We start from the raw sequence: 12,351 nt of genomic DNA, 5'->3' as shown, positions 1-12,351 counted from the left end.
GGAAGTCTTGGTGCTGGAAAAGAAGGTTCAGGTGTCTCTGTTCAGATAACAATACTGACACAGGTTCCCCACTGTTCTAGTTTTTAAGCAGATCCAGGCTTTGGAAAAATCCCTTTATATTTTTATTCAGGCAATAAATATAGCTTGAGTTTGTTATGCCAGCAAGATCCACAACAGGTCAGGTTATGGCCAGTGATAAGGTGGAGCTGATAACAGAGAAGCATCATTAAGTCAGAAGAAAACCATTAGTGGTAAGAGAGGAGAGTTTTTGTGTATATATTGAATATATTCAAGAAATGAGAGTTCCTGACCTTGTTGGCAACAGGTCCCAATGCTTCACTGCTGCAATTGTAGAAAAAGCATTTCCTCATATCAGATCAGAACGTTCTGTGTTCCAGTTTGTGCCCGTTACCTTTTTTCCTTCCACTGTGCACCTTTGAGAAGAATCTGGCTCCATATTCCCCACACCATCCTACTAGGTAGCTGCAGATAGCAGTAAGATTTCCTCTTTAATCTTTAGAAAAGTCTGTCTTTATCCTTTACAGTGCTCTGAAACTGCCACCTTCAGTTCAGCAGGGGAACAAAGCAGCTGCTCGAGGGCTGGGTGCCCGCTCTGTTAGAAGCAGTCTCACTCCCTTGACCAAAACACAAGATCCTGATTCCTTCCACGTGTTTCAGGCATTTCTTCCTGATGGGTATGTTTCTAACACCTTCACTGACAGAGGAATTATTCCTGATTCCGTCTGACTTTCTGCTTTTTGTCACTTGTAATAATTCTTTTTACAACAGATCTTTACCCATCTCGTGTTGCTCCTGGGTGTCATGGAAGAATTTCCACCTCATCCAGGAACGTACTTGGTTGGTGCCTAAAAGTCCTTTGAAAAATCCAATTTAAGCAAGTGCCTCATTTTTTTTCTTATCCTGGAGTTTACTAACACAGGCTGACAGTCTCTGCCATGTGCTGTTTCCTCAGGACTGTTTCTTACAGTGGTTTGCATGCACATAACGTGCTGCATGTGGGCAAGGGCTTTTTAAATAATTGTGCAGTAAGAATCCGTCCAGATCAATACTTGAATCTCAAACTGTCTGTTTTTCCCATGCTAACCATTCAAGAAGCTATATGGCTTCTGCTGGATATCTGGTAAATCAATTCACCTGATGAAATGCAAGATTTCTTATCCCTATTTGTAAGCCATGATTTCATATTCTGGCCCTTACTTTAACTCTTGACTCCCAGTAAGTCCTGGAACCACATTATTTGAAAACAGAGGAAAAACACCTGCAGCATTTTTATTCTGATTCATTGGATCCTATCAATCTTGAGGAATATGGCATCTCAGAAAACTTCAGATACCTGTGGCACAACAGATCTTCAACAGTGCTGGTTACCGCTGCAAGTTAATGAGAGAAATAGGCACCTCTGGGATGCAATTCCTGTTATCCTGAACTCATCTTAATATTTCTTTTTGTTATCATTGTATTTTTATGTGCAACATATATCCACAGGTGAGACAGCGAAACAGAGATCAACAAATGAAATAGAAAACTCCAGATTAAATAATAGATTTCCCCAGAGGAAAAAAAAAAAAGATATTGCTTCTGAAATACCAGTGGAGAAACCCTGTCTTCGAGATGAGAAAAACCCACTGAATTAGAGAAAAGTGTGACCCATTTAAAAGGTCATCTAATCCTTCTTTTCTTCTAGGCAGGATAAACTAAAGCTACATTGCTTTTTTACAGATGTTTCATTAATCTCTTCTTTAAAGCTTCCAAAGACAGGCATTTGAAAATTTCTGTGGCAATTTATCCTTTGTGCTTAACTATTCTTAGCAGAAAAATGCTGTCCCTGTAAATCTCCTTTGCAGTAATTTTAGCACATTGTCCTGCTCCAGCAGAAATGGAGAACATTTCCGTTCTACCTTCTCCACAGTACCTTTTAGGAATTTGAAAATCATTAAGATACAACTTTCTTCTACTCTCTAGATTAAAATGCATCTGTTTTTTGAAAGTTTCTTGGTAGGTTACAGGTGTTATTCCACCATTTTTACTCTCACTGCCTTTTACTGTGGCTCCCTGAACTCTCACTGTTTTGAAGTGAAATTGTATGGAGAAGTTCTGCTGATCTCTAGAACGTGCAAAATGGAGCAGAAGGATCACTCAGCTTATTTTAACATGTGATCCACTTGTTTTTACAACAGAGAAAGACAATAATAGAAATCATAGAAATCACAGAATGGTTTGTGTTGGAAGGGACCTTAAAGATCATTTATCTCATTCCAACCCCCTGCCATGGGCAGGGACACCTTCCACTAGACCAGATTGGTCCAAGCCCCATCCAACCTGGCCATGAACACTTCCAGGGATGGGGCAGTCACTAACAATGTTGATTCATGTTCAGCTGTGGTGGCCTGTGGTGCCTGATCCTTTTCAGATGAAATTGTGCTTATTCTGCATCTTGCTCTTGTGGAAATGTGGAGGACTTGGCTGTTGCTGAGGTACAGGAACAAATACAACTGAGATCACAGCAAATGCCCATTGGTTTGAAGGAGAAGAGTTCTGCTGAGGACCAAGAAAATTTTGAACAAAGTTAAGGTACAATCTCTCACACTACAATAAAACCCCCGTGCTACAACAGAAAACAGATGGAGCTCCAGCAGGTACTGCAGGAACTGACCCCTTCATCCCAGCAGTGAACTCCCTCCCTGAGTCAGGTTTCTTGAAGCCAGAGCAATTGAATCAGAGATACAGCAAAGGGTTAATGTCCCTTCACGATGACATAATGTTTCTTTGCTCTGAAAATTCCTCTCATGTTTGGTGATTCTACCAGTGACTGAGGTATATAAATGAGCTGATGCTGAAAGTGATATGAGCAATGGGACTTGTAGCATCAAGAGCAGTTTGGTTCCAATGGCATATTGTCATATTCCCTAAAAGCAGAAGAGTAGAAGCTTTATAGTTGAATCTGTGTGTCAATGCTAGTGGCTTTATTCTACCCACAGCAAGCAGCAGAAATCACTGACATTTAAAACAGAAACCTTTTTTTTTTTTCAGGTCAAAAGCAAGGAAAATAACTGAACAAAATCAATTTTCCTCTTCTGTCTTCAGCTTTTCCCTAATCCCTGAGGCAACGATGGCAAAAAACAGCTCAGGGAAGAAGGTTCGAATGTAAACTGCTGCTCTGGGGATGGGATTGGCCATAAGCACCTCCTGCTTCTTCCTGCTCACTGTGCGCAGGACCTCCCCTGCCACCTCCACCGGGTGCACGCCGTATGACACCTTCCTGAAAAAGACTGTAAATGAGAGAGGAGTGAGAGCTACAGACAGACAGACAGACAGACAGGCAGACACTCTGAGGGAATGGTGTTAAAAAGACACACAAGTAATGCATCAATCAAATCAGTTTAACTTCTACGCACTTTCGGTCCCTTCCCCACTCCGCTCTCCTCACCAGTACGTCACCAAGATCTTTTTATAATGTTGAGGTAAAAGCCTTACAGTCCCTAAGAGAAGGAGCAACCTGAGTGCAGTGGAATTATCCCTTTGGACCTTTCATGCCCTCCTCCACCTCCATTCCTGATGCCCTGGTGTATTTATTTTCTCACATAATGTTGCCTCATTCCATGTTCCTTCTCTTTTCACCAGACTTATATTACCTCTCCAATACCTCTTTTGTTTTGCTCCTCATGCCTGTTCATCATTTCTGTCATTCCCATTATTTTTCCTCTCATTTACCCTGGAAAAGCCTCCCCCCTGCTATATGTTCCTCATCTTCATCCACCCAAACTTACATTTCCAAATAGATGCCTCCCAGTTGCCTGGTGTTGGTTGGCGATGGTATGAACAGATGAAGGTTGGATTCACAGTGCTGACAGAAATATCAAATTCCTCCATTTCAGCTCGAAGACAATCAAAAAAGCCTACAGCAGCATGCTTGGATGCAGCATCTAAAAGAAAAAAAGCCCACGTATGCATGTTTAGATGTATGATTGCATGGAAGCAGATGTATAATAAATCATCAGTGTTTGGGAAAACGAGCATGGAATGATCAGCCAAAAGGCAAAACAACAGCGAATTCTTTCACCCAGTGAAATTATCATATGACATATTTAAAACAAGCAATAAGAAATTATCTATCCAGGACAATTGTGTGTGGAGTGTCTCGGATGGGTCAAAGAGCATGTGCCTGCATTTCCCAGTCAGAAACAGCATATCCTGGGTGAGGGAATAACAATTCTATTATCTCTACAGTTCAAAAATGTCTTTGGTGAATGGCATTGTCTCTGAGATGAGTCCCCACACCTTGTGTTTCTGCAGTTGGTGACACATCCATACAATGCAGTGAAATACATGTCCACTGCTGGAACGCAGTGCTGCTCACGCTTTGTGAACTGATTAGGACATTGCCCCAGAGAAGCAATCTGAGATGTTAAAGTGAATTTTAAAGTAACTGAGTGTCAAGGCTTTTTAATCTGCTTTTAGTGTCTTTTTATTGAGAATAGTACGAATAAGACGATAGTATGTGAAACCTGACCAGCAAACAGAACTGGGTGTTCAGTGCAGCAGAGCTGCAAAGTGCTCAATCACCTTTTATTTGACTCAGTTTACAGTGAAAAACAACCTGTGCATATCTAGACAATGGCAGGTGGGCTCTGGGAATGCAGAGATACCTCTCCATGCATCCATTTTGACATTCCTTCTTCTGGCAGCTTCATTTCATGCAACAGAAATATTGGTAGGGGCATTGTAAAAACTCTCTCTGTTGGCTCTTCTGCTTCTTATGGTTTTATACACATACAATGTATCTTGACACAATTGTCTATATCCTAGATGGAAAGTATTCCAGATGTCACATCAATGTGTTGTTTCCTTTTTGAGCCTTTTTTGTAGTTCTTATACTTCTTTTGAGACGGGAGACCAGAATAGCCCACTATGTTCAAGATGTGGGCACTGCGTATTTACGCATAAATTTACAAAGACAGAAAGACATGTTTTAATTTATTTTCTCTGCTGTTTTCCTTACAGCTTCTGTCACTGTAATTTGCTTTCATGGAACTCTAAGTCACAATTCTGAGGTCTCGCAGGCTTTTCAATTCAGAGCCCATTACTGACTTTCTGCCAAGTTACAAATGTCTGTTTACATCTGTTCCAAGTTAAAAATGCCTATTTACATCTCTCCTATATTTTCTGTCCACTAATTTTGCATTTTGTTAATGCAAAAACCTTGCATTATAATTCAGAACAGCCTCGTTCCCTGAGGAGCTTTGGATGAAAGACCTTGAAAATTTTCTGGAAAGCCAAGCAGGAAGCAATTACTACATCTCCCTTTAAACTCCCACACCCAAATACATTAAGGGCATGGGGCTTCCTTCATAAAGCAGTAGCTCTTATCATACTTTATATTTACACACTATTCTTCATGAAGGTTTCTTCCAATATGCACAAGTACAGATAAGATACAGATTTTAACTGTACAATATATATTTATATGTATATTTAAAATTTGCTGTCACATTTTTATCCTCTTATTCTCAAGTACCCTAGGCAGCAGTTACATTTCAAAGGCAGCATTTTAACTATTTCTGAGTTCCAATTTGAAAAAAATTTCAGCCAAATACTGTAATAACACCAAATTTGGATGCAAATTAGCACTTTTAACAACCTATTATGATTGTCATGGACTACTCACAAGCTGTGCATTAGAATGTGTGTTTTTCCTATGTGTAACTTACAAGCTGCACGAAATGGGATTCCTATTTTCCCTTGGATGCTATTAATTAGAACAATCTGACCAGTTCTTCTTGAGATCATGTTAGGAAGAATGGCTGCGAAAAGAGAAATACAAGAAAAAGCCACGTAAGTAAAAGAGCCGAGTGCATTTAGTGAAAAGGAGTGACAGCAGAAGTGTAAACACCACAACTTCAGTGAAGTTGACTCAATACTGCAAGCAAAAGCATCACAAAACCCAATAGGTGGAAATTAAGTGTCTCCTAGACTTCACCTGAATTCTACATGCAGAGCTGGTTGCAGTATTAACCCATTTAATTGTCAATCTGCTTTAAGTGGTTACAGCAAAAAAAAAAAAAGAAAAAAAAAATTAAAATACCTTTGGTTAATGTTATAGGTCCAAAATAGTTGGCATCCATTATCTTTTTATCAAGTTCCAGTGAAATGCTCTGCACTGCTCCCTTCACCTTCATACTTGCATTGTTGATCAGTATATCCACACAGCCATAGCAGTTCAGGATTTCCTTAGCTACGTCTCGAATGCAGCTGATGTCTGAGATATCCAGGAGTATGAGCTTTGGTGCATATGTCTGACAAACAAAAGACTCATTTCAGCGGGACTTGTTATATACGAAGTGTATTTCTACCTACTTGTCTTGTAAATGAATTTACCTTGATACTCCAAGTGTTTTTATCATTCTCACATAAGGTTTTGATATTAACTCGCTCTAGAAAGAAGATAGCTCAGCAATGAGAGATGGGTTTGATATTAACTCACTCTAGAAAGAAGATAGCTCAGCAATGAGAGATGGGTTTGATATTAACTCACTCTAGAAAGAAGATAGCTCAGCAATGAGAGATGGGTTTGTTCAGCCTGGAGAAGGCTCTGGGGAACCTTAATGCTCCTTCCAGAGCCTAAAAGGGGTCCAAGAAAGCTGGAGAGGGACTGGGGACAAGGGCTAGCAGTGACAGGACAAGGGGGAATGGCTTCCCACTGTCAGAGGGCAGGGTTAGATGGGATATTGGGCAGGAATTGTTCCCTGTGAGGGAGGGGAGGCCCTGGCACAGGGTGCCCAGAGCAGCTGTGGCTGCCCCTGGATCCCTGGCAGTGCCCAAGGCCAGGCTGGACAGGGCTTGGAGGAACCTGGGATAGTGGAAGGTGTCCCTGCCCGTGGCAGGGGTGGCACTGGGTGGTGTTTAAGATCCCTTCCAATCCAACCCATCCTGTGATTCTGTGATTGGTTCTGTGATTCCATGACAATGGGTATTCACAGACACTGAACTTCAGGTGAAGCAGAACACCACGGGAAGGGTAAGCTGGACTAGCTCCTCATGAGTCTTGTCTCTCCTGTAATCAGTGGAGACAGAAAATAGACACAAGGGTGACTCCTACCAGTTCAAGTCATGGTCTTTGTGGGAACAACCCTTTGCTGACAACACAGACCAGGGTATAGTGCTTTGATAGACAAGCTACATAAACATGGGGACAGATGGAAGGTAGGAATGGTTTGTTTTGCTATAGCTTATCCAAATGGAGTTTACATTTGCATGATTTCTGCAAAAACAGATTTTATCAGCTGTGGGACAGAGGAATGAAGTTGAAATTGTTTCTCTTACTGTATTACTTAAACAATGTAATGCAGAACCCTTGGTCATACTTAATAATTTTTCCTAGTTGAATCTGTGCAGTCTAACATGAACCTTTGTGGTTATCTGTGCAGATGAACGAAGCTCACTGCAAAAAAACTCCACAAATATCTGTTGGTCTGATGAGCAATGGCTGTAAAATTTATGTGATGCCTTCAGGAGCACCTGTGCCCTGGAATTGGTCAACTGCATGTTGGTCCCAGAAGGGAAGCGTTCCCAGGAGCCTCAACAAACACCTGCCAAAGAGCTGGAGAAGGGGCAGTCCTGCATGTCCACTGCCAGGGTGACCCAGCCAGTGGCCATGAGGAAAAGACAGTGTTATTTTTTCACTCCCAATCCCTTCTGCCGGGACTTTTCCCCAGATAGTGGAGAAGCTCAAAATTAACTTGATCTTTAGACCCATCTCGCATTCCTTGAGCACACTAATTATATGAAAAACTGATGGCATGTCCTGTCATTAAATGAAGCACTTGGATCCCTTTCATCCAAATTATCAGGCAAATTCCTCTGCTGAGGATTTCTGGCTGGGTGGCTTGTTCAGAATACAGGAGCACTCAGATGCTTCACAGGATTAGCTCAAGAGAGCAGGATTTTGGCAATATGCTCCAAAGACCTTCAGAGGGGTTTCTCTCTCTGTCTCTCTGGACTGTGTTTGCTGTATTACCTGGGTGACCAAAGCCATCACTGACAGAAATCACATTTCTTCTCCATTGTTTTGCTGGATCTAAAAAGACATTGTGCACCCAAGCAAGGTTTATCCCAGGCCATGAATACATACCATGCTGGGGTCTGTCACGCTAATTAAGGCATCATACAAGGCTTCTAACTTCTCCCATGTCCTGCCACACAACACAAGCCTTGCTCCTCCTGCGTGAAACACACGAGAACATTCTAGGAAAGAAACACATCCAGAAGAAAGAATTACAATAATGACAAGTTGATTTTGTTTATTTTGCTTGAAATGGGATGCTGGTTCTGCTAAAGATGTTGAATCCATGCTTTAAAATTCATTAAGTTTGAAATAATATGAGTAAAACAGAAAGCATCGAATTGTGAGGAAAAAATTAAATTTATTGTGATGGTATGATGCATAGTTAATGGTACAACACAATGCCACTGTTTAGTAAAGGGATTTATTAAAAATGACTTAAGAAAAGAACACCATGTCTGTTAATGGATGATGAGATTGAGTTAGAAAAATTTTTGTGTATATCCTTCCCAGACACACTTGCTATAAATAAAACTACATATAAAAATACACCTAAGGTGGTTACAATACAAACTGCATCTTTTGCAAACCTTCATGTCTGCTGCACTATAAAGAAACCAGCCAAGCCCAGCAAGCAGTAACACCAGCTCGCTCTGCGGGCTACCTGCATGAAGCTCTTGGCAACACAGAACTCATCTACAACTTTGAAAAAGAGTAATACAGGCCAACTTCCTCAAACTGGCCCACTGGTGAAGCACCCAGGAGACAGCCCTTTCTCCTACAGACCCTCCCCTCCAGATGTAATCCATCCCAAGACCTTTATCTCCTGAGTCCTAATCCTTCCCAGCAGTCAGCAGGGGCAGCAGGGACCAGCTTGTTCAGCTACATTCCCTGATGCCTTCCTGAGAAAAGCACCAAAAAGCCTCTGGGAATGCAGGGCTGGTACTGCATTTTCTTCATTCAGACATATTCTAGGCTGGGGGTTTACCCCAATTTAAGATAGGTCTCAGAGGAGATTTCTCCTCCCTTTTTTACACAAGTGAGCTATGGTAGTGCACTTCTGGAAGCGGGGACTCAAGTAACAGCAGGAACTGGCAATCAGTGTCACCCATCACCCCCTCTTGGCACCGGCTACGAGACTGCAACCAACTCATTGTGCAGATCTTCATGGGGGTATGTCACCAACTCGAGCCAAATTATGAAACACAAGGGTGGAGCACCTTTATGGATCCATTCTTGTAGTTTTGCAAACCTGTGCAGCTGGAAGCTTTTATTTAAGCAATCTTTTTCAATCTTTTTAAGCAATTTACAACAGTAATTTTATGAATGCTTTTCATTTTCTTTTTTTTTTCTTTTCCTAGCATAGAAAGACTTTTAATTTAATGCCCAAAAGATTATTTGCCAGAACAATTATAGCAGTATTTTCCTTATAAACAACAGTTGAGGCAATCTGGTGAAAAAAAAAAAAATAAGAGAAAAAGACTACTATGTGAGCAGCAATAAAGGTGAAAAAGGGAAACCAATGTTCTCCTCTAGAACTTCCCTGTACTTTTCCGAGTTACAGCACTCAGAAGAAACAGGAACTATGTTTCAATAACAACCATAAACCATTGAAAACATCTTCAATCATCACAGATTTGTTTCTCTTTTTTAACTTTGATGAATGTTGCCTTTAGTCCGGAAATTCTGGCATGTAGGAAAAGAATTTGGCTGTTTCCTTAGAGCCCACATACACAGCAGCTGGCCACACAGCTGGTATTTTAAAGCTTTGAATGAATGCATGAGTGGACTGCAGAGTTAATTTTGCATTATTTGGAATCATTCAAGCCTGCAAATAACATCCTGGTGTCAACCTGTGGGATACTGATCATAGACATATTTAGGATAATAAAATAAAAGTGCTTTGAGTTACCTCATTTTTCATCTATATGAAAAGGAGTGTGGGGGCACCACACACACACAATTGCCTTTCTAGCCTCAAGAGACAGGTGACAGCTAGTCACAGAAAAAAAAAAAAAAAAAGAAAAAAGAGGAAGAAAGGTTAATAAGGAAACTGAAGTTAGGAAAATATTCCCCAGGGGTCATGCAGTGCTGGAGAAAGACAGCTGGAGAAATGTTAAATTATAAATTTTCTTTATTCTTGGAGGACTGCAAGATTTGGCTTGAAGCCACAGCCAAACAAATCCAGCACTGGTGATATTTCTGCTCCAAGTGAGGTTTTTGTCCAGAAACCCAGACACCATACAATTCTGCAATACCTCCAACCTCAGCAGAAGTACTCTAAACCATGCCTCCCCAAAATCAATTTGAAACATAACTGTCCTGGTTCTGGCCAGAACAGGGTTAACTCTTGCAGCAGCCAGAAGGGGCAGGGGCAGGACCCTGGGGTTATTCAATCCCACCTCACCCAAGGGGGCTGAGGAGTCAGAGGGGGGTCACAATCACAGAACCCCCTGCGATGGAAGGGACCCACAGGGACCATCGAGTCCAGCTCCCAGACAGAGGGGTGAGCACTGCTGTTTACAAGCAGCAGGAACTGTTCAAGTCTCTAAGGGCTGAAAAAGAACATGTAAAGAATAAGATGACACCTGTTTATATGCAGCTATCCCGCACTGACAGCCTATGTAATGGGATCTTACAGTAGCAACATGCTAAAAATAGCCCTCAGCGTTCTTATAAATCCTCTCATTCTATTGAATTAAATAAATACAAAGCTCTGCAGCTCCTTCAAGTCTACCAACAGTTCCTGTGGCTGAGCCTAAAAATATGCATTTAAAAATCACGGGACTTGTTTATAAATAGATTTATTAACTTCTGCTTCACCCAGCCAGTTATGAATAGGTACAAGGCAATGTGTGCATGTTCTATCACCCAGAGGGTCGCTCTCTGGCTGTTTCTGTTCTCTGACACTGAGAAGAAATGAGAAAACTCACCCTTGCCTAGTCCAGAGATGGCATCCGTGATCACCACTACCTTGTTCTGCACCGCTGACTTGGACAAGAGCCACCTGACTGACTGGTAAATATAAATAATTCCACTGATCCCTAAGAGCAGCAATGGTAGAGCAAGTACAGAAAAGATACCCATGTCTGTGGGAAACAAAAGACCATATGAGAGTACAGTAATCATAATACACACACATTATTTTTCAATTAAAAACCCAGTGTTTTCATATATAGAAAATCCAGTGATCAGCATGCCAAAGCAGCAACTTGAAGTAGTAGGAAGGTTGTTTTCCGATCAGTGGCGTAATATTGTTTTGTAATGAACAGGGTATTATTGCTCCTTTGTTTTCCCCATCTTTGTATGGTCTAGGCAAATCTGGATTCCTTTTATGCAAAATTACTGCATGGTGGCAAGACCATAATAGCATACACACACACATCTATATACTACATATATATGTGTATGTATGCATATTGTATTATGCTTTGAGGCAAAACATAGGCAAAAAAAACCACTGAACTTTCAAATACATTGCTATTATTAGAAAACAGAGAAAAAGCTTTTAATCCAAATTGCAGGTAAAACTCACAGTAGAAGTCTTTTCTGTTCTAAAAGATAGAGAAAATACAATCACTTACTATGGCTACGAAGACTCCAGATACAGACAGAGCATTCTGTTGTATTTTTGTAAACCTCTGTATTACAGGTTTAGATAAGATCCTTTAGCAGCTTCACAGAGAACTGATTTGTTGAGGCTGCTTGCCCTGAATCAGAGTGGCTATGTATGGCCCAGTGACAGAGGCACTGCCAGAGTAAATATAGCATGCACAGTGTGATCTGCATGCCTGACCTATCAGGCCCAACAGCCTGGGCACTCACAGAAAAGTTCTCAGTACAGTATCCATCCACCTGTACGAAGAACCACCTCTCCTTCTGCCTTGTGTTTGGCTGCAGTTGTTCACAGTGCCTCAATTTCTTGTGCTCTGCCTCCAAGAGACTTCACACATCAAAGCATTTGTGTAAATGCCACAACAATAGGTCGTCAAAACCAAGCAAAAGGTTCCACAAAGAAGCTGCCACTTGAAATAATCACAGTTCAGCAATATGAGTGATGTATGAATGTGTCAGGAGAAGGTCTCTGAGCAAGCTGGCTGGGGAGTCAGTGCCTCACACAGAGCTGCTGCAGGCAGCTGAGTGCTGGAAAACAGACGAGGCTGGCATCCTGTGCTCCCAGGGGCTGCAGGCTGCTTTCCACTCTTGGTGTCTGCAAGACAGATCTGTCTCTTTCCCAGCAATTTTAAGACCATACCAACTTAAGATAGGTG

The 12,351-nt window shown here is 41.4% G+C and overlaps 1 protein-coding gene across 1 annotated transcript; it reads right to left on the bottom strand.

Moving 5' to 3' along the window:
• Positions 1 to 2,963: 2,963 nt before the first annotated feature.
• On the bottom strand, positions 2,964 to 11,799 carry DHRS7C (dehydrogenase/reductase 7C). The gene is made up of 7 exons (XM_042032738.1): positions 11,665 to 11,799; positions 11,014 to 11,169; positions 8,150 to 8,262; positions 6,104 to 6,314; positions 5,730 to 5,822; positions 3,789 to 3,944; positions 2,964 to 3,290 (listed from the first exon to the last, which is right to left on the bottom strand). Exons 2-7 carry the CDS (start codon positions 11,165 to 11,167, stop codon positions 3,082 to 3,084), a joined length of 936 nt encoding a protein of 311 aa, XP_041888672.1. The 5' UTR covers positions 11,168 to 11,169; positions 11,665 to 11,799; the 3' UTR covers positions 2,964 to 3,081.
• Positions 11,800 to 12,351: the final 552 nt, after the last annotated feature.

Source organism: Corvus kubaryi, unplaced genomic scaffold, assembly GCF_017639235.1.
Source record: "Corvus kubaryi isolate FWS band 111438036 unplaced genomic scaffold, C.kubaryi_AGA036_p1.0 37353, whole genome shotgun sequence".
NCBI classification, from domain to species: Eukaryota; Metazoa; Chordata; class Aves; order Passeriformes; family Corvidae; genus Corvus; species Corvus kubaryi.
The sequence above is the reverse complement of the archived record's forward strand: the minus strand, read 5'-3'. Positions and strand labels throughout refer to the sequence as shown.